Source organism: Lissotriton helveticus, chromosome 6, assembly GCF_964261635.1.
Source record: "Lissotriton helveticus chromosome 6, aLisHel1.1, whole genome shotgun sequence".
NCBI classification, from domain to species: Eukaryota; Metazoa; Chordata; class Amphibia; order Caudata; family Salamandridae; genus Lissotriton; species Lissotriton helveticus.
The window spans coordinates 1889417606-1889441248 of NC_136067.1; the positions used below are offsets into that span (position 1 = coordinate 1889417606).

Below are 23643 nucleotides of genomic sequence, written 5' to 3' on the forward strand. Positions count from 1 at the left end.
AATATCAAAGGATATAAGAGTTACCATCATTACTGATAGTCAGTATGGATACGGAGTTGTGCATGATTATGGACAACTTTGGTCACAGAGAGGATACATGACATCAGCAGGATCACCAATTAAAAACGCAGTTTTCATTAGGAGATTAATTGAAGCAATTCAATTGCCAAAAGAAATCGCCATTGTTAAGTGTGCAGCGCACACTAGAGGAATTGATTATATTTCCAAGGGAAATGCCTTCGCAGATGAAACAGCTAAATACTGCGCAAGAAAAAATTATTCTTACAATCGGGAGAGGAGTAAAGAAACTGATTCAAATTCATTAATGCTAACAACAGTTGTAGAAACATGGCATGAGATTAGAGATTTACAAAATGAAGCAGAAGATGAAGAAAAAGACTTGTGGTTAAGATCAGATTGTAGACCACGTGAAGAAGATGGAGTGTGGGTTTACAAAGATGGCAGAGTAGTCTTACCAAATTGCTTGATTGCTGACATGGCCAGATTATATCATAGTCCAGCACATCTGGGAAGAGATTCTATGGTTAGACTTTTCAGAGAAACATGGTTCAATACTAAGTTTAGAACTATTGCAGAATCTTTTTGTCAAAGGTGTTTGTCATGCCAACAAATGAATCCAAACAGAAAATCAGTGGTGGGGACAGGAATAATTGGTCGAGAGGGTGGTCCCTTTACCAGGTTACAAATGGATTTCATTGAAATGCCCTTACACAATTGTTTGAAATATGTGCTTGTAATTGTTTGCTTATTTTCAAGATGGGTAGAGGCTTTCCCTACACGACATTGTGATTCAATTACAGTAGCAAAACTAATGCTCAGAGAAATCATCCCAAGGTACGGTTTTCCAGTCACTATTGAGAGTGATGGAGGAAGCCATTTTGATAACAAACTAATGAAGTTAATTTGCGAAGCTTTGAGCATTGAGCAGAAAATACACTGTGCATACAGACCAGAGGCATCAGGAGTGGTTGAACAAATAAATGGAACAATTAAAAACAGAATTGGAAAAATGTGTCTTGAAACAGGTGTAAAGTGGACTGATGCTCTTCCACTTGTTTTGATGTCATTAAGAAGTACACCAGATAAAAAGACAGGTTTGAGTCCTCATGAAATTTTAATGGGAAGAGTTATGAGGCAAGCTTTTGTACCTGTAGGTAAACTGTTGAGCATAAATGACAGTGCTATTTTGGATTACTGTAAAAGGTTATCTGATATGGTAACTTCTGTGTCTAATCAGGTGGGAACTGAAGCACAATCAGATGAAAAGGTTTTGACACATGATCTGAGACCTGGCGATTGGGTCAGAACAAAAGTACATCGGAGAAGGAATTGCCTAGCTCCTAGATGGCAGAAACCTAGGCAGATAATTTTGATCACTACTAATGCTGTAAAGTGCAGAGGATTGAAACGCTGGATTCATCCTAGTCATACTATTCCAGTACCAACTCCTGAGAGTTCTGATGTTGAAAGTGATACCACAGATGATTCTGATTCTGAAGCAGAAGGCGAAACAGAAGGTGAAATAATTCCAGATTCTGAAGATCGACAAGAAAGTCGACATCTGGAAACTGTACCAGTGAATGGAAATTTGACAAGAAAAGACTTAGAAATCATTGAAATAGATTCTGAAGGTGAAGAGAATCTGTTAAAAGGAAAGATAACTGAGGATTCGGTTGTCTCTATCGAAGACAAAGAAGCAGAACAAAAAGAAGTTTCAGACCAGGAGAGTATCGAAAGGCAGAGAACAAACTCTGAAGTAAGGAACAGAAATCCGAAATCTGGGAAGTTGGGGGTAATTGAGGAAGAGGAGGAAGACGAATTACCGAGTACCAGTGATGGAAGACAAAGTGAAGTTCCTGAAGGAGTGAAATTGCCGAATAGAGAAGTTCCTGAGTCAATTGAAATTTCAGACTACGAAACTGAAGAAAGTGACGTGGATGGTGAAAGTGAAAACAGAAAGAAAAGGACTTGGAAGTCAGAATCAAATAATTCTGAACCAAAGAAGAAGTACGTGAGAAAAGCAGACTACTGGCCTGGTGGAAGATTGAGAGTTAGATTGATCAAGAAACCAAAAGAACAAGTTGAAGAAATCAGTAGTCAAAAGAGTCCTGGAAAAGAAGTTGGAGTTGGAAGAAAAATTGAAGTAATATCGAGAAAAGGGAAGAGAATAGTAAGACCAAACCAAAAATACAAGTCTCCTGAGTGGACTTACTTAGTAATTCCACCTGTTATTGACATATATGATAGTAGTGAAGAAGAAAACGAAATCCAAGAAATTAGTGACAATGATTGAAATACAGAAATATTAAATTGGCAAAAGGCTGAAGAAAATTTGTTAGTTGACACAAGGTCGAAGAAAAACTGTTTAGTTGAAGAAAACTTATGTATGACATAAGGTCGAAGAAATTTTGTTTAGGGTTTTAAAAAATAAATAAATATATATATATATATTTTAAAAGGGGGGTGTAAATATATTTAGAATTTTAAAATTTATTTTTATTTTTGAGGCTAAAATTAACCAAAAATGCCTTATGTTAAGGAGAGCACTTCAAAGTGTTCTGTTTTTAAAAGATGCTGTAAGATGACTCTGGTGTGTCTGCTCATTTTAATTCTGCTCTGGTTGGTTTTAGCTGTGATTATCCCTTTGGAGATGAATAGAGAATTACACAAAGTTAACATAACAAGCAAAGCTCTGGTTAGCCAAACTAAACATAGTGCGTCTGCAAAAGTTATTGATCATCAGCCTAACATTCATCAAGATAAATCAATTGGTGATTTTTCAAGTAATACATTCACAAAGCTATTGAGTGAATATGTTAAGGTAATGGATGCAAAAGACTGCTACGTCTGCGTTAAGTTACCTGCTTCTGTTTCTGAGGGAGTAACATATAATATGCTTCCTCTCACTTATGCTGTAACATGTAGTGTGTTAACTAGTTTATTTTATCAAACTGGACGTTTAGAATATTACTATTCAAATTATGATGAAATTTTTGCAAATATTAAGATTGATAATGCTTTAAATAAGCATAAGAAAGCAAAGCAAATGAGAGAATTTTTCCTTGTTACTAACGAACTTACTTATGAGTATGCTTATAAAAATAATTTAACTTGCAAATTAAGTGCTGAAGGAAAGAAATTTTTGAATATGGTTGAGGAGAGAAGAGCAATTTATAAGAGGAATGAATTAGTCAAGCAGACTAAGTCAAGTTTCTGGCAGAAAGAGGATGAGAAGTTAAATGGCAAAATGCTTGAAAATATTGCAATTCACATAGACAAACCAGTTAGTGGAAAGCTTTGCATTAGAAGAGATAATACACTTTTTGATAATTACTTTGTAGGTGCAAGTAACTGTGAAGATACTTATCAGATTTTGGGAGGTTGGGGATTCAAAGGTGGAAAAGATCCTATCTTTCCTGGGATTTATTTTGTTTGTGGTGACAAAGCCTACTACAACCTTCCAGACCACTGGTATGGAACTTGTTATGTGGGAATTGTTTTTCCTAAAGTGTTTCATGTTGACAGAGATTCAGAAGGATTGTTTAAAATTCATAATTATGTAAATAGAGTTAAAAGAGAAACTTTTACTGAAGTTCTGGGAGATATTTTTCAAGCTGTAATACCTTTTGTTGGTATAACCTTAAATGCAGGGAGAATTAGAAAATTATCCACTATAGTTGATAGATTATCAACTGACACAGCTGATGGGTTTCAATTAGTAAATGTTGAAGTTATTGCAATTAGATCTATGGTAATTCAAGATCGCCTTGCTTTAGACATACTCCTAGCAAAAGAGGGAGGAGTCTGTGGCATTTTACATGTACAACATTGTTGTACATATATACCTGATGAAAGTAAGAATATTGAAATGTATATTAAGAATATTACACAAATGCATTCAGAGATAATTCCTTTAGAAGAAGATGATTTTACAGGGAAACTTTCAAAAAGGTTTCAAGCAATTAAAAATTGGTTTCATAATATCGGAAGTTCAATTCTTGGCAAGATTCTGGCACCTTTGATTATAATAGTATTCATTTTTATTTTGACAAAAATAGGTTGTTTGTTACATAAAAGAAAGAAACAGTTGAAAGAAAAGAAAAGAATCTATAAACTTAGAAAAGAAGAAGAAAGAGAGATCGAATTACAGGAGTTACATAGAGAGCGTTATGCTAATTCCAAAGATTATGCAGAAACAGACTTTTAGGTTTACTGATACAAATGAATTTGAATCGATTTCTTAGAAATTTAAATTATCAAAATTTTGAGTGCTGGTGTGGTGATTTGTTAATCACCAGATGAGGGAGTTGATGGAGCGAGATTGAAAACAAAATTTTGTTTAAACTCGTGAAGTCACATTTCCATAACATGAATAATAATATTAATGATTTGTGATTTGTCGTGCTAATACAACTTAGATTAAACTTTACACCTGGGGGGACTAACATGTGTGCTCATAAACGTGCATAATTGTTGCATCTTTTTGTTCGTGCAAAATAATAAAATAATTTATTGTTTTCGTTTTTGTCATTACTAACTGCTGCAAACTTAAAAGAAGCATGTGCTTGTTTTGCTTTTCAGGTCTCGCCTGTCGATGCGCATGCGCATCGAGCAAGGCGAGAGTATTGGGACTTATCCGCTCTTTATCCACACTGCAAGGAATCGTGGCGATTCCTTGCAGTGCCCGTGACTTTTAAGCTCAATGCGCATGCGCATTGAGCTTAAAAGCGCGTGCACGTCCGTCTTTGTTTACCCGCTCCGCCCCCTCCCCTTCCCGCCGTCTCGCATTTCCCCTGTCGCACTTCTCCTCCCCCCTCCCCTCTCTTCCCTCCGTCTTGTTTATTGTACCCGCTCCGCCCCCTCCCCTTCCCGCCGTCTCGCATTTCCCCTGTCGCACTTCTCCTCCCCCCTCCCCTCTCTTCCCTCCGTCTTGTTTATTGTACCCGCTCCGCCCCCTCCCCTTCCCGCCGTGTCGCATTTCTCCTCCCCCCTCCCCTCTCTTCCCTCCGTCTTGTATTTTAGAGCTGCTGCTTGCACTTTTAAGACCTTTAAAATGCTTCCAGGTCACAGCTAAATTGCATCATGCCTCAGCTTGCATTGTAACTTTCCAGTTGCGCTATCTGTCCCCGTTTTCTTTGCTCCTTCCCGTTATCCGTGTTCACTTTGCTACGGCCCTCTCCCCTTGGTAGTTTGTGTTGCCTTTCCAGACCCCCACCGCCCGTTGTCCCCGTTCAATTTCTTCCCGCACCCTCCTGTTTGTGTTTTTACCCCAGTACCCCTCTACCCCTCGCATTTTCCATGTTGTCTTTACTCCCGCCCATCTGGTTACCTCACAGCGCTCGAAGTTACCTCGTAGCGCGATTTTTGTGTAATACGAGTGCGTCTGATAAAAGTAGCCCCTCTGCAATATCACGTTTATGTTGTTTTTTGGACGGAACAAAATATTGTGTAGGTATGCGTGTGTATTTGAAGATACGTATATGACCATTTGTAACTGCGCTTTTATCTTTCTGCTTTTGAACGCACTGATGCTTACAGTTACATCGCTGTTTTTCCGTCTGTTACTGGCATTTCTTGTTGTTTATTTTACCTGCCGTGTCTCCGATCCTTTCGCTTGAGGAGAAAATAACGCTAATATACAATTGCGGCACAGTACACGTGAGCCTCGCCGAGCTCAAGCGCCCCAATGCTGACAATCAATGCATCACTTCACTCGAAATGGCAGAGCAAACACCCGCCCCCCAGCACGCACCACCAAAAGGAATGCTGTGACCCCCAACGGAGCACCACAATGGCAATTACCTCGTACAAACAGCAGCCGCCAACACACAACTCTGAACGTAAACCCGAACAACACGCATGTGCCATCACCAGGCTATCAAATCCACCCGTCATAAGTCAACCAGCAAAGGCCAGAGCACACTGACAAAAGAGAAGGCGGCTGCTCCAGACTGGGACGAGTCTGCACAAAATGCTCCAATGTCCGACATCCCATACAGAACCGCACCACCGTCAGCTCAGCCGAGCTGGTCGAAAAGGGCGAGCTGATCCACAGAGCCCCACGACAGCGATGCAGCCGCCTGGCTCCATGGAATTAAATGGCCAGCAGGACTGCAGTGCACTAGCACACGACAAATGCTCTTAGACTGTCGTGTCTCCGATCCTTTCGCTTGAGGAGAAAATAACGCTAATATACAATTGCGTAGAATGGTTTGGTTTTTCATTTTTACTCACAGGTTTACTTTACTGGTGGCACTGCCTTTATAAGAGGCCTGCTAAATACTGCTGCTGCTCCAAGAACAGTGCCCGCCTCCACGTCGTGCTGAACTCTGGCGGAAATGACTCTTGCGGTGCGTGTGCCGGGGCGTGGTCACGTGGAATTTAATTTGGAAAAAAAAGGTTACGCAGGCTGTTGTAGACTGCCCCTACCCCCCACAGGACCAAATGCAGTTATTTACTTTGTATGACGCCACATGTAGTGAGTTTGGAAGCGTCCTGCTTAATGTGAGTTCAAGTTGGCAGACTAGTATAGTGTAGACCCGGCCCAAACTGAGTTTTAAAATGACGTTCGGAAGCCCCCCCACCTTTCACTTCTGAAAGATATTGAGTCATTTGACACACAAAAATACTGACTGGAGCACAGAAGTGTGTTTTCACAACAAAGAACAGACGTTAATTGTTACAGCACTGTAGTTTTGCAGCAAAATTGAGTTTGCGATGCACTCGCTATTTTGGAGAGTTGCACTACAAAAGCAGAAAAGCTATGTTAGTGCAGAAACTGTAGCTGTAAAATTAGCTTGTTGTTCACCCCACTCACCCACACTGTACTAGAAACAATTCCTCATTAAAACATGAACTCCAACAAGCAATGTGGCGGCAGAAGGCAAGGCAAGGTGTGGACTACAAGATTACTGGCATGGCAGGCACAAATGATGCGTAGGTCTTTGAGTCTTTGCACATACATACCTAGAAGATCACCTCACACTCACTCACCCTCACCCTCTCTCACCCTCTACCCTCACTCACCCTCAATAGCTCACTCACCCTCACCCTCTCTCACCCTCTACCCTCACTCACCCTCAATCCCTCACTCACCCTCACCCACCCTCACCCTCACCCTCACTCACCCTCACCCTCACTCACCCTCACTCTCACCCTCACTCACCCTCTACCCTCACTCACCCTCACCCACCCTCACTCACCCTCACCCTCACTCACCCTCACCCTCACTCACCCTCACCCTCACTCACCCTCTACCCCCACTCACCCTCAATACCTCACCCTCACTCACCCTCACCCACCCTCACCCTCACTCACCCTCACCCTCACTCACCCTCACTCACCCTCAATCCCTCACTCACCCTCACCCACCCTCACCCTCACTCACCCTCACCCTCACCCTCACTCACCCTCACCCTCACTCACCCTCACTCACCCTCTACCCTCACTCACCCTCAATACCTCACCCTCACTCACCCTCACCCACCCTCACCCACCCTCACCCTCACTCACCCTCACCCTCACTCACCCTCACTCACCCTCACCCTCACTCACCCTCACTCACCCTCACCCTCACTCACCCTCACCCTCACTCACCCTCACCCTCAACCCCTCACCCTCACACAGTGCAATAGGTCTCGGAGCATTTGAGTTAGAGCTTTTAGAAATGTTTATGGCTTTTTTTTTTTAATTCTTTAGCATTGGCTACAGGAAACAAAAATGCTAAAGATTTACAAAAAAACCCATAAACAATTCTAAAAGCACTAACTCTAATGCTGCGAGACCTATTGCATTTCCAATGCTTGTCCTTGTCTGTGTGATGTCATTTCTACTATTCTAGGTGCATATAAGTCTCATGGATTAACGGAGACTGGTAGATATAAACGCTGCTTTATTTGTTTGCATTGGCTAGGTAACATTTGATTAATCGGGTGGGTTAATTAATTAGTAAATCTTGGGGTGGATACAGAATCTACATTATTTCTTACATTAATACTTTTCTTGTGTTTGTTTTATACTAGAAAACATAAGTTGCCTGCTTTTGGGCCTAGTCTGCTCGAGCTACAAAATGCTGAATTTTACTTCTGCAAAAGTCACGAGACGCCCATTCTGAAATAAAATGTTCGTCAAAAGCTGCGTTCACTAAGCAAAAACTGACGTGCTATCATCATTCTGTCGGACATGGCCAAGGTCGAAAAAGAACATTTTGTCAGCCCTTAACTTGGCATCCGCGGAAGTCAATTGGAAGCAATGAGACATTTGTAGCAAACCTAGGAAGCTCCTGGTTGCATACAGAAAAGACAATGGTCCTTAAGAAAAAGTGACCAAATGGAACTTTTGAAATGTGGGTGACATGTCACTTGTCACTCTCAGCCAATGGGACGTCGAAGATTTCTGAAAACTTTCCTTTGCGTAGTTTAGTTAGCGTAGAAAGGTATAAAAAGTCATGCCCCTAGGGATGGGCTGGCTGCTGCTTTCTGACTTTCCGATGAGGGTGAAGTGCTGTCGGACTTTGCGTGGAGCACGTAAGAATCCTCAAAGAACTTTACTTTAATTTCTATCTATTTAGCTCAGTTAGGAACTTAGGTTTTAGAAATGCTAAACTTTATATATTCACTTTAATTTTGATTCACTTGCTTAAATTGTATTTTTCTCACGTTTCTTTACAATCATGCTTGCTTCAATATTAATAAAATTCATTTATAAAACTATCAACTTATATACCATAATTTAGTAAATAAAATCTTACTTTTGACAAACAAGCTGGTCTTGGTTATTCAGAAGTGTAGGTTACTATTAGCTAGATCACGTCGCCAATGGTGGTCGTTTAAATGGTTAGGTTTTATTCTAATGACAATATTCTTTCCGCAGATGTATAAAGTTGTATATAGTTTGTAGATAATGTGTATATAGATTTAATCTGACCACCTGATTCAGTAGGCCCAAAATATGTCAGGTTTAGAAGTTGGGTAGCGTTGTTTATGATATATTTTCTATAGGCCGCTGGATCAGCACCAAGTTTGTGATATAGCAATTAGACTGCCCAACACCACATGATTGATCACTCAAATTTCAGCTTTATATATGCATTGAAATTGAGTCATTATTCTCGAAACGTCAGCTGATGAGTTCTGGAAATACACATATTGTGATATCAAATACACGCTCTCAATTTTGTTATACATAGATTAATTAAATCAAGTAAAAGTGTCCAATTTAGTAGGGTGGGCTGCACACAGGAAAGCTGCTCACAGCTAGGTGGAGAGCCACCAGTAGCTCATGAGCTAGTCTTTGCAGAAGCCTGACCTGAAACAGGTAAACTACTTATATGAAGTACTTTATAAAGCAGTGAACATTTATCTTTGTTTGGAAATACTGAAAAGGATAAACCCATTCTGTGCCCGCTCCTCTCTGTAGGCGTTTCCTTGCTTATTTTTTCTGTACAGCTTTCTCCCTGCTATTATGACATGCATTGGTTACAACTACATTATTCACGTGGACAATTTCACAGCTCTCTCTGCAGTAATATAATATGATTCACAACTTCATGAGATATCCTAACAATTAACCATGTGTTAGTATACTGCAGCTCCAACAATACACCCTAGGACCATTTCCAAATTAAAGGACACCTTTTCTATGGCTAGTGCTCTGACCTTATTGAATTCTGCTCTATTTGTAGTTTGACAGTGGTATGATGTCTAATGTGGCAGGCCAATATTTCTTCGGCTTCATATCCTAGTGGTGCAAACAAGACAACAGAAGGTTTTGTTTGACTCTAGTTAATTCTGTGTGACATGCTTCTACTGAAGAGTACTTATTGAAAGGGGGTGTTTTAATTCGACATATTTCAAAACCCCTAAGATTATTACTTCTATTTTGAAAACTGTGAGCACATGATTATTCATGAGAAGATATTTGAAGTTACTAAAATTACCAGATTGATCTGAATCTTGTGGGTCTACACCTGATATTTCTTTCAGGGGATCTTCGTGATAACAAATATGCCAAATAGGGGACATACATGCATGAAAAAGTGTTTAGGAACTCTGAAAATGACCAATGTATTTTAAGTCGCATAGACCAATATGGAGAAACCATTATAACTGCCATCAGAGTAAGGAAAATAACAGACAAAAACCCCAAAACCTTACACTAACTACAGCCTTTCTCCCTAACGTAATCCTAATCCAGACCACAATCCTAACCCCAGTCCTAGCCACAACCAGTACCCTAACTCTAACCAAGTTCCTCTGAAAATGTCTCCGACTGTAACCCTACAAAACGTAGAAAAAATAAAATGAATGTTTGGTTAGCTTTCTTCTTTAATACAAATGTGGTTTTATTTTTCTTAATATATTTTTGTTACTCTTTTTTACTTTGGTATTATTTCTTTATTTTTGCATAATTCTGCTTTTATGCTGTAAACACAGTGACAATGATATTAAAGAGATGTTTCTTGACATATTCATCTTCCCTTTGCTGAATTTCTTACAGACCTGCTTTGACTTTTTTAGTGAGTTGAGAATTACACGAGCACGGTTGCTTGAATTGTTGACAGACACCACTTGTAATGCAGAAACAATGAAAACTGCGTCAGATTCTTACTTCTCACTATTGCAAGGTAAGAGGGTTATCAACTAACTTTATTTGTGAAAACAATAATTTAGATTTTATCTATGACACTCATTTCACTAAGGCTTCTTTTTATGATTTTTTTATTCAGATGGTTTTGTGTGAATTTTAAAGAGACATTGGAACTACGTGACGTATAAGCACTTTCTTGAGTTTGCGAAGTTAGAACAGGAAGGCCTTCTCTGCCCATGCTCCCACTCTGTCTCCTGTATCACTACTTAAGATTCAAGGAGAAGTACAGAACTAGCCATTGTCAGGAGTTTGTTTAGTGGATTTCACAGAGAAGGATCGTACATGTGAGGAGACAGTACACATCACATGTCTCATATACAGTGGCATGTAATCGAGATTTCCTGGTTAGGGTGGCATGCCAGCAGGGTTTAGGCAAGGTTTGCTTATTTCATTTTAATGGCTCTGTATTGTTTAATGTGTTATGTGCTCAACGTGAGCAGGCGTACATCTGTTGTAAATATAAGATCTGTAGAGTGGTACGTTGAGCCACATACATCAAATAATATAACCTTAATGCAACATCATTTTGTTAACAATTCCCTAAAAAGGTTTACTTATTTATGTACTTGTTTGTACTGTCTAATATCATTTAGAGTTCCTGGTGCTCCGCAGAGTCCTAGAGTTCCACACCGTGGTTGGTGTAAAATGTGTGACGGCAAAGTATGCCTAGGGGTTGGCTCAGCATAGTTAAATGCTGACTTGACTGTGTGGGTACGTCCCTTACCTGATGATCGTGTATTAGTTTGTAGTTTGGATCCAAAATATCTGCTGAGCTGATGGCCTCTTTGACATACAGAAGAAGCACCTGTTTACCTACTGGTTTTTCAATCCTCCCGTTTATCCCTCATTCTCTCTGATTGATGTGGGTGTCCAACCCTTCCACAGAGTGACTGGGAGGATTGGATCTCTGCAGCACTTTTGTCAAGCTAGACTGCTATTTCCTCCGTGAGATTCTTTGGATATTAGGTAGTTTTGCATGACCTGAAAAGAATTCAGGACCCTAGAAAAATCCTGAATGTATGTGGGGTCTTGCAACTGAGCATGGCGCGTTGGTCCTGTTATCATTAGCCCATGAGCGATATCTAAAATGTAACTGAACTATAGAGTTTCAGAGAAAATGAATTAGGAATACATTCATCCCAATTCTTCTCAACTTTCTTAGCTGTGAAAATGGAGGGGATTGTTTTTGTGATTTGTGCAGGCAACTGAAAGCTTGCTTAACATAGAGCAATAAGTACTGAAACAATTAGGTGTTTGTGGATATATTTTTGAGCAGGATTTGCTGTATATGTCTTCGTATCAGTAGAGCAGAACTACTTAGTTTAAAAATTGTATTGGCTTTCTGAAAGTTTTAATGTGGAAGTTGCTTTCTGAACTAGCTTGTTCTGCAAGCATCACAGATTAATTAGTTGCTCCTGGAATTATTTAGGAGGGCACAGACAGCTGTTATTGTTACTCTTTAAATTGGGGTATAATTCAGGCAATAAAGAAAGTCCTGGGGGCTGTATGCAGTGCACATCCTCTTCGAATTAGGATGTAAGTCGGCTCTTATCTAGGAGAAATCATTGGACCCAGTAGAGGCAAGTCCTGTTTTACCTGTTGTGCATCTTCTTCTTGTAGGTTTATCTTTACCCTCAGTTGGTTGATAATTGGGAATGGACAGATCATTTTGTCGCGCTTAATATGCCCTCTGTCACTACTTTATCAAGAGTTTCTATTTGCTGGATGTATTTTATTGTATCTTTTTTTCTGTGTGCTAAACAATTTACCAGGAGTAGGTTAAGCAAATTCGAAACAAAAGTCAATAGGTTAGAGTTGAGCCCAGCGTTACTCTGTGCTAGTTTACTGTGCCTACATTTGCCTTCTCTATTTTCTAGGCTTCATTGTTGCGTTGGACGGCGGTACTCAAGACAACAAACTACGATTTATTCAAAATTTCAAATGGACTGATACTTTGCAGGGAAATGTTGCAAGGTAGGTGGCGCTGTAGGCAAAATCACCAAGTTAGATTGGTTTGGGGCACCAGTTGTGCCAACTGCTCACGACGTAGCCACAGACTTGAATCAAAATTGTTCATCTGGTATTATTACAGGTGAAATGTGAAATTATTTTTTACCAATCACATGGTAACATTTCATCATAGCTTTTTGCCGGAAGGGGTTCGTATTTTTATTTAGTGTTTTTTTTATCATTGCACACTTTGATGTATTACCTGTTCTACTTTCAACTTGTGTTTCATCTCTCTTATTATTGTATACAGATATGCAGAGTGTATTAGGTTATTATTTTACTATTGTTGACAATGGGAAGGCACCATGATTCATGATAGGCCAAGCCTCAAGTGGGTCTTGACGCCCTGTCCTCCATCAACGAAGGTGATTAGTAGCACATTGCACCAAGTCGACCTGCATGTACGTTTTATACCATGCTGATTTTTCATGTACACTTTTTGTAAACAATGGTATTTACCTATAGTTCGAGCACAAGCTTACCTTTATTCATTGAGATCAAATTTCAGTAGCCAGACTTTGTGAGGTTGGCCCCCTCTTTTTTCTATTATAAAGTCATTCTAGCCTTCTTAAAGGAATTGATTCGCATAACATAGAAGAAATGGGAACCCTTCCCTCCCCAGTGGCGAAGGTTAAAAATCTGGGCATACTTATGGACGAATCACTGTCCTTTAAACCACAGATCAATGCAGTATCCTCAACAACGCATTACATGCTTAAAACTATTCGGAAAGTTCTACCACTTTTGGCGGTAGAACACAGGAAAACAGTGGTAACAGGACTGGTGCTCTCACGCCTAGATTATTGTAATGGCCTCATGCTGAATGCCCAACAGGGTTTGCTAAACAAACTAGATCCTGCAGAATGCAGCCGCTCGCCTGATTACGGGTACCCCTAAGTTTGCTTCGGCTGCACAGGATCTGGTGAAACTACATTGGTTGCCAGTTCGCAAGAGAATAATCTTTAAAGCACTCTGCGTGGTCTTCAAGGCACTGCATGACCTCGGCCCCCTATGTATGAAGTTGCTTTTCCATTGGTACAAACCTGCAAGATCCCTAAGGTCTGGTGAGCAGGCGCTGGTAACAGTTCCAAGAGTTAAGAAAGAGCGCTGGGGGGGGCGGGGGGGGGAGGAGCTTTTCCCTGGGTGCAGCAGTAGCTTGGAATAGCCTGCCACTAAACCTCAGACAGTCATCAGGGGCCAGATGTAGGTAATCCCCGATTACTGATTCTTAAATACCGAATCATACCGATTCGGTATTTAGGAACTGGCAATCGGGATGTAGGTATATTTACCGAATTAATTACCGAATCGGTATGATTCGGTAATTAATGAATCGGTATTTACCGAGTCTGTAACTGCCATTGTTTCCTATGGGCCTTGAGGCCCATAGGAATCAATGTCAATTACCGAATCGGTAAATACCGATTCGGTAATTGGGGGAAATATTGAAGGGTGGCAGGGTGTCACTTTGACACCCTGTTGCACCCCTCAATTGTGCATAGGTGCACATGTTGCTGACATACATGCCCTTAGGGCATGTATGTCTGCAACATGGCACTGTTTAAAAAGCAAAAAAATGCTTTTTAAATGGTTTTCTTAATTTACCACCAACTACTAGTTGGTGGTAAATTAAGAATTCCTAAACCCTTGTAGCACTGAAAACAGTGCTACCTACATCTGAAATTACAAAATCGGTAATTTTACCAATTTGGTATTTTACCGAATCGATATAATTACAGATTCGGTAAAATTACCGATTCTGTAATTTTCATGCCCCTACATACCAATGTCCAAATACCGGTCGTAAACGCCCGAAAATCGGTATTTTCGGCCGTTTCCGACCGGTATTTGGACACCTACATCTGGCCCCAGATCTTCTATCTTTCAGAAGAGCGCTTAAGACCTGGCTCTTTACACACTATGCTCCCTCGCCCTAGGGTCAATCAGTTAGCGCCAGGACAACTCCGGGTAACATCGCGCTCTAAAAATGTGAAAAATAAATAAATAAATAAATATACAGATGGATTGTGGGGAAGTTAATTGAGCCTGAATAGTGTTTTTGGCAACTCCTGTACCTTGACTCGCACTCCGGCTGTGCCCCAGTTTCGATTCAGGTACCGGGCTGCCATTTTGTGGAGTGTTTACTTGTGTGAGCCCGTGTCTCCTCCCAGATCCCGCCTCCCAGCTGCCCCTCCCACGCTCCGCCCCCCTCCACTCACCATTTATGACACATGTCCCAACGCGCAGCGGCCACGCCGAAGGTGCGCCAAAGGTAAGCCCGTCTACGCCCGTCCGCGCCTGGACCGCGCCCAGGGCTAGACCCCCTGGCCCCCGTACCACCCACCCCACCCGCATTATATACGACGCCCCCACCCTCCTAGCCCTAAACCCCGGCCGACTCCCCAACTGCATCCAAGCCGCTCCTGGACACACCCATGGACCCTTCACATGCTACTCCTGCAAGTATGACGGCACCAAGACCAACTCCTCATCCGCTAACACCAAACAGAGATCTGACACCAACCACCTAAAATGCATCCTGCTCAACACCCGCTCGGTCCACAGACATGCCATCGACCTTTGGAATCTACTAAACACCATCTCTCCGGACGTCGCCTTCCTAACAGAAACATGGATGAACGCCTCCTCAGCCCCAGACATCACCATTGCCATCCCGTAAGGCTACAAGATCATCCGAAAGGACCGCACCAAGCAAACAGGAGGAGGCATCGCCATCGTCCACAAGAATTCCATCCGCATCTCAAACAGCTCAGACGTCAACCTCGCTAGCGCCGAACACCTTCACTTCCAGATCCACACCGACCCCAAGACCACACTCCGAGGCACCCTCCTCTACAGGCCACCAGGACCCCGTGCACAATTCAGTGAAGACATCACTGACTTTATCACCCCACACGCCCTCCCCTCCGAGGACTACATTCTATTGGGAGACCTCAATTTTCACCTAGAAAAGAGCAACGACAGCAACGCCACCACCCTTCTGGACAATCTCGCTAACCTCGGTCTCAAACAACTAGTTAATACCCCCACTCACTACGCAGGTCACACACTCGACCCTATCTTCACCTCCAGCAAACATATCTCCGTCAGTCACACCACAGTTCTCCATTGGACGGACCACAGCTGCGTTCACTTTGACTACAATAAGACCACAACCCACAACCATCCTCTACCTACTCTGCGAAGAAACTGGAACAAAATCACCATCGACCAGATCTCCTCATCGCTTCTTCAAAACCCCCCTGCCCACTCTTCGAACCCCAACCAAGCAGCCATTAACCTCACTCAATGGCTAACCAACAGCGCCGACAACCTAGCACCCTTGAAAAAACGTCAAATCAAACTAGGCAGCAAAAACGCCCCCTGGTTCAACGATGATCTTAAGAAATCCAAGAAACTCTGTCTCTCCCTTGAGAAGGCCTGGAAAAAAGACCCAAACACCAGCACCAGGGACGCCTTCAAAAACGCTACCCGGATCCGGACTGCCAAGAAAGCCGCATTCAAAGACCGACTAGACAACAACGCCCACAACAGCAAAGAATTATTCAACATCATCAAAGAGTTTACCAACCCCACTGCCAACTCCAACGACATCACTCCCTCTCAAACCCTCTGCAACTCCCTAGCTTCGTTCTTCCACGACAAAATCACAGACATCCACAACAGCTTCGACAACCAACCCGGAGACCAACCCACCCAACCTTCTGCCGTACCTTCACCCCCCTTGAACATCCTTAATGACTGGAACCCAATCTCCACTGAGGACACCATCCGCCTGATGAACTCCATCCACTCAGGATCCCCCACAGACCCATGCCCTCACCACATCTTCAACAAAGCAGACTCCATCATCGCACCCCATCGCCGAGACGTCATCAACTGCTCCCTCAACTCCGCCACCTTCCCGGAAAGCTGGAAACACGCCGAACTCTGCGCCCTTCTGAAAAAACCCACAGCGCACCCCACCGAACTCAAAAACTACCGCCCCATCTCGCTCCTTCCATTCCCGGCCAAAGTCATCGAGAAAGCTGTCAACAACCAGCTCGCCGCCTTCCTCGAAACAAACAAATCCCTCGACCCCTCACAGTCCGGCTTCCGGGCCAAACACAGCACTGAGACCGCACTCATCGCAGCAACAGACGACATTCGAACTCTACTGGACAATGGAGACACAGTCGCCCTCATCCTCCTCGACCTCTCCGCAGCCTTCGACACAGTCTGTCATAGCACCCTATTACAACGCCTCAGAAACATCGGAATCCAAGGAAAAGCACTGGAATGGATCACCTCGTTCCTTGCCGGAAGAACTCAGAGAGTCCGCCTCCCACCATTCAAGTCCGAGGCCACTGAAGTCATCTGCGGCGTGCCACAAGGATCTTCTCTCAGCCCCACCCTCTTCAACGTATACATGAGCCCCCTCGCAGCCATCGCACGCCAACACAACCTCAACATCATCTCCTACGCTGATGACACTCAACTGATCCTCTCACTCACCAAAGACCCTAACACCGCCAAAACCAACCTACATGAAGGAATGAAAGAAGTAGCCGAGTGGATGAATCACAGCCATCTGAAACTGAATTCAGACAAAACAGAAGTCCTTATCTTAGGTACCTCCCTCTCCGCCTGGGATGACTCTTGGTGGCCAGAGGCCCTTGGAAAAGCACCCATCCCGACGGACCACGCACGGAACCTTGGCGTCATCCTGGACTCCTCACTCTCGATGACCAGACAAGTCAACGCCGTCTCATCATCTTGCTTCAACATTCTTCGCATGCTAAAAAAAACATTTCGCTGGATCCCCAACGAAACTAGAAAAACGGTCACCCACGCACTGGTTACAAGCCGCCTAGACTACGGAAACACCCTATACGCCGGTACCACCGCAAAACTTCAGAAAAAACTCCAACGCATCCAGAACGCATCAGCCAGACTCATACTAGACATCCCGCGTAAAGACCACATTTCTGGTCATCTGAAAAACCTCCACTGGCTCCCCGTCAATAAGAGGATTACATTCCGCCTCCTAACCCACGCACACAAAGCACTTTACGAACTTGGACCCGAATGCCTCAACACACGACTCTCCTTCTACACCCCCTCCCGCCAGCTACGCTCCTCCAACCAAGCCCTTGCTGATGTACCTCGCATCAACAAAACCACCATGGGAGGAAGATCCTTCTACTACCTGGCGGCTAAAACCTGGAACTCACTTCCCGTTCACCTTCGCCTCACTCAGAGCCACCTAGCATTCAGAAAGCAACTTAAAACCTGGATATTCGACAAGTAATTCCCCACCCTTCCTCAAGCGCCTTGTGACCCTCTGGGTATGTAGCGCGCTATATAAATTAACTGACTTGACTTGACATGGAAAAAGGTCATTTTAAGGGCTGTGTTTACATTCATAAAGAAGGGCCCTCTAAACATGTTACACCCAATTGCCTTAAAAACACAGAGGCTGACTGAACTCTTGGCTGGAGAGATTCCAATCCTAATTCCTGTTCTAGTAGAGCCATTATATTTTTTCTTTCAAAAGCCAGGTAAGGCATTTCAAGTGATCATTCTGTAGAATGATATGCCAGCTCTGGGTTTTTCGGAGGAAAACCTTAGTTGCCTTCTCAACATCCTACTGAGTCAAGCAAGTCACAGGTGTTTTGAGCTGTGGAGAAAAGTGCAGATGGATTAGTGCCTCCAGGGTGTTTGTAAAGGGCCGTCTGCCTCGGTGTGAGATGCAGGGAAAATTGCTCTCATTACCAAATATTAGGTTTCGTTAACCACATTGGTGCCAAGGCAATTCCCGCTGGGTGCTGACTCTTCTGGATTCCCATTGTTCATGACAAGGTCAGCTCGTCATAAGCACAGCTCCAGTAAACTGCATGACGAGCTGACCTTGTCATTAGCATGGAAGAGGCTTTCTGGGGCCAAAGTCATCCTCGGACACTTGAAAGGGGCAGTATCAGGCAAATTATACCTATGGATCGAAAGATTACAGCCTTGAACGAATCAAAGACAGAGCATGCACAGACCAAAACACTGTTTTTATTATCGCCACCTGTGGGATGGCAAAAGATAGTACACCAATGCAGTAAACTATGCAGACATAGCAGTCACATTCTTCATTTCTTCATTTCAGGTGTCTCTGTTAGAAAATAGAGAAATCTTTACACCTTAGGCCTCCTAATAACTTTTTTGACTATTAACAATATCAGCCAGTCCCAGCACATGGCTTTTGGAGTCTTGGCATCCCCCTTTTCTCCTTTCAAAAAATATTTTGGGATCAGCAGCATGAGATCTCACTTCAGGGTGTGGGGATCCTCCCCTGTGCTTGAAGAATTCCTGGAGCCTATTAGCCCAACTGACTAAAGAGACTAATGAGGAGCAAGAATACAGTCTTATTTTGTCCACACGTTCTAGCAGTTCCCAGACCCTCCTTCAAGCTAGGAGCCTTCCTAAAGCCACCTCCCCGCCCCCCACTGAGCTTGTATTTCCTCCACATGAATGTGGTCTGGTCTCTGATTGAGCATAGTTGCTTCTTCACCTGAGTAGTAATCGGATGTCTGCCCATGTCGGCCATCTCTCGCCTCAGGCAAAGGAATTCAGAGTCACGGGTGGCGCCACCAATAAATACTGTCCTACATTGCTGAGCTATTATTTATAATGACAGTCCAGTATTCAGTGGGAGAGGCAGTCCTAAGAAGCCACAGGTAAAATTGTCCCCTCGTGGGCTTTACTGTGCCCAATAATGGGCCACCCTTTCGGATCTACTGCAGGCAATATTTCAGGTGATTTGTGCTTCATATCTTTAGCAGTGTTCCAGGTCTTCTACATGGAGATAGCATTTTGATTATCCTGCTTCTGGCTGACTAAAGCAGTCGAGGTGCTTAGCACAGGTCTCCGCAGATACTTGTAACAACATGGTTGTCTGTAAACATCGTTTTTGTGCAGAAGGTACAGTTCAGATATATTGATTTATACCTTAATGCATAATATATGTTTGTCTCGTAATATCTAACTGGTATTTTACACAACCAGGACGAATAGGTAATTTGATTGCTGTATTGCCAGATGATTTCTGCCATTATTTTCAGCCAGTTAGACAGTTTTCCAGCAGCTTGACTGTGTACCGAGCCAGACTGGCATCTCTCCGCTACTTGCTTATACTCTGAATAGAGAGATGTGCCTTCTTAGGAGTTGCTGATTGTGCAGAAGAACAGTAATGCTTCTTGTTGGGGGCACTCTTACTGTGTCCCTAATATCCACTAGAACAGTCACTCAATTTTTTAGTTGTCTCCTTCCTAGCCCCAAATCACCAAAAAACACTTGCTTAGGTGCTTCTTTTATCAAGAAAGCAGCAATTATTCAGTGCAGGCAGCTTGTGGATAAATAAATTGACAATTTTTCATAATTGCACAGTGACATAACTTGGTAGATGTGTTTGTTTATTTCTCCCATTGTGTCCATTGTGACCTATACCCGGAGACAATTTAGTGTGTGTATGCTTAATTAGATTCATAAATGCATTCTGGCATTAGTCGGAAACGGTTTCATTAACTGGTAGCACATGTCAATGCAGCAATCAAGTCTATAGATTCTTACACCAAGAAGAACTAGCAACCCCCTAATTTATGAGGCCAAGGTAGCCTGGCCCCGATTGGTGCATCAGGCTTCATTAATGGATATATCACAACACTTTCCCCATCCACTCCCATTCTGTTCTCTCTCCAACGCTCACCCACTTCCCTTCTCTCTGTTTTCCACCCTCTCATGCTCTCCCTCGCCTACCCCCTCATTTTTATCTGTTCTTCCCATAACTTCCCTTTTGTTGTATTGATTGTGTTTGTTTTTGCTTTATAGTGCCCAGCAGGATGCTGTTTTTGAACTACTTTCTATGGCATTTAATGTTGCTTTATGGTACACAAAGTTTGCTTCACGATTGGCTGGAAAAGAAGAGTGAGTATTCTTCTTTTGACATTTGCGTTTGTGTGTGTTTTTGTTTGTATTTAAGATAATGTTTGATGCCATGATTCTGGCTGTGACCAGCTTTTTCAAATTCTACCGACTGTGCTAAAGCCTCCATTGCATGTTTAAATATGTTAACAACACGTGCATTGTTCTCTTATTTTCAGTTTCCTTCAATCAAACGGGAAATGTGCAGCTGCACTTTGTGTGTAGTACTGCAGAGTATCAGACGAATTGTAGTGTGGTTAGGCATTCATAGTATGCCATCCCTTTCCCAGCCATTACACTGCTCACTATGTGAACAGATTTAAATATATTCCAGCCTAGTGGACAAGACAAGAAGAGACAAACTGCACCGGAGCAGAAGGCCATTTTGTAAACTGAAATAGAGGATACCAAAAGAAAAGCTGATACTTGGTAACCACCCTAGCCCTCTCTGCACCATACCTCATCCCTTTTGAAGTCTGATGTAGTGGTTTCTAAACACAACCTCAACACCTTCTTTGACTATGTGAGTTTGGCTACTCTGTCACCATTGTGCTACTTCATGGAATCCCCACTGGCCTTCCAAAAGATCCACCATAACTGTGGATAAAATGAGAAAAATAAATAGTCCCATCTTGCACAGATCAGTTTGGCCACTACAGATTGTATCACAAGATGAGAATTTATACCATAGGCAATCAGACATTCTCACCAAAAATTGTGTATCAACAAGATAATGCAAGTGTGTCCAGTGGATGCACCTCGCCTTTCGTTAGGTAATTTTGCTTTTCTCTTTTTTCCAGTTCACATTTCATTCTTGCGGTATTTAAGATCAAGTAATTAATTGTTTTTAAAATCTTTTAAAAATATCGTTACCATTTATTCTTCGTGTAAAAGACCCAGCGCTAAGCCCTTAAAGGGTTGAAATGTGTTGACAACAATGCAGTAGCACGTTTGTGATTTGCCTTAAAAATCTTTAAAAAATTCTAAATGATTATTGGACCCTAGTTGGTTCCATATATCAGATGTTTTGGGCATTGCCTTGAAAATCTTTTCAAGAATTCTAAATGATTAATGGACTCTGGTTGTAGCATATTTTGTGTGTATTGGTCACTGGAGACAGGTGACTACACAACTACTCCTATTCAGTGCTGTGTTACTACATGTGCAGATCTTAATATATAATGGTAGAGCTCAATCATTGCCAGGTGATTCATTAGTTGGCCTATGATGGCAGTGATTTATTTGCATAATGCAGGCTGGTTTTGTTCACCCTTAATGACTGTGGAGGTCTAAGATGGGAGTATATAGAAGCATTAAATAATATGCTTGTACCCTCCACTAGCCACTGGAACACTTGTAAATCATTCATCCCAGCCAAAGGACGTTCAAGAGAGCCCAGTAGTAGTATCAGTGTAATAATCTCACAGGGAAATTACTGTCTGTCATTGCAATCAAAAGGTGCTCCTTGCCCTTCAAGTGTCTTAACATATTGTTTTCTAACCCATAACAATGTTCCAGGAACAGAACGTGTGGATTCTAAACCCTACTGCAACTAGCTCAATGCTCAGCAGGTTCAAAACATTCTTAATCTCTTTAGGGACAGACCAACCAAGTGTGCATTAGCATGCCGATGTAAGAGCTGTACACATAATGTAAGAGCTTTAAATTAATAACAAATCATGCTATTTCTAAATCTGAAGATAGTCTCAGGAACCCACTGTATATGCCTCATCTAATGTTTAAACTGACTACACACTGTGGATCTCCAGAATGGGTAGATCACATTTCTATCTGAGTTGCAATGGAAAATTCTGTGCTCCGCTCTTTTTGCCCAAACATAGGGCCAGATATACTAACTTTCTGATTGAAAAAGAAAAAAAAAGCAGCTGCGATTTGTGAGCAGTCTTTTTGACCCCAGATTTTTCAAACTAACCTATGTGGTGGTGGTAGCTGGTGGTCACAGAGCCCAGGGCTGCATCAGGCGTTCAAAGGGAGCCAGGCTCCGGCCCCCAACAGACTAGGATGGATAAAGTGGTGTTGGCACGTAAAGTGCAGTACAAATATCACAAGTTTCCCTGTTCACCCATCTGTGTGATCTCAGTCATTGACCCCCTGGGCATGGGTTGTTTAGAAGGTAACTGGTTTGATAGCAGGAGTGACCCCTGTATCTTTTCAAAGTCCGAGATAGCGGATGCATCTCTGCCGTTGTGGCAGCCTTTCCGGGAACTTTTCCTGTGCCTGGGGACTCCATGCACAGGAGCCACGTTCCCCTGGGACCCACGGGCTGGATGGTCCTGCCACAGTGGCAGCTGGTTTTGGCTTAAGGGGTACTATTCGGTCAGCCAATTCCAGTCCTTATCAGGGCTGTCAAAAAAAAAATTGATTTGCCTTGAAGGATGACTCTCATGTGTGCCGGGAAGAGGACCTTATAGTGTAACCACATAGATTTCAGCTTTCGTTTCACTTGATTCTATGATTTGCATTGGGCCTGGACCTGCTTGGTGTAATCCGGGAACACCTCAGCCGGCCCAACTGGTACATATGTTGGCTCTTGTTCCGTGCCCCTTGCAGAACCGTATCTCTGTACTGATAATTTAGAATCTTGTCAATCAGAGAGTGGGGCGGTGCCCTGGAAGGGGATTCTGGGCCAGAGACTGGTGAGCCTGTTGAATTATGAAACCAGTCAATAGCTGCCTAGGGTCAATCCATTGTTCTAAGAATACCTCGGGTGACGACCCCTCCATCCCTTTGGGAAACAATACAAAACAGAGACTGCTCCTGCGGTTATGGTTTCGCTGGATTCACCTCTGGCAGTATGTATCTTAGGAGTCAATCGAGATACCTCTGTTTTGAGGTCATGCACCGTGTCATCCAGTTCAGAGATGCTCCCCTCCGTCTCGGAGACCCTGGCCATAGTATTGTGGACGTGTTGATTCAAGAGGGCTACATCCACTCTCACCTCCCCTATCTTAGTTTTGAGGACCGAGTGTGAGTCTT

The 23643-nt window shown here is 42.8% G+C and overlaps 1 protein-coding gene across 2 annotated transcripts in view; it reads left to right on the forward strand.

Moving 5' to 3' along the window:
- Nucleotides 1–23643, forward strand: part of BROX (BRO1 domain and CAAX motif containing) — a 211860-nt gene that overhangs the window by 103330 nt on the left and 84887 nt on the right. The window contains exons 3-5 of one of the 2 annotated variants that reach the window (XM_078649825.1): nt 10539–10645; nt 12546–12642; nt 20554–20649. In XM_078649825.1, the coding sequence (XP_078505951.1) occupies nt 10539–10645; nt 12546–12642; nt 20554–20649 (300 nt within the window). Of the gene's footprint in view, nt 1–10518; nt 10646–12545; nt 12643–20553; nt 20650–23643 lie in introns of both variants that reach the window. The other variant, XM_078649826.1, reaches the window with a different exon arrangement.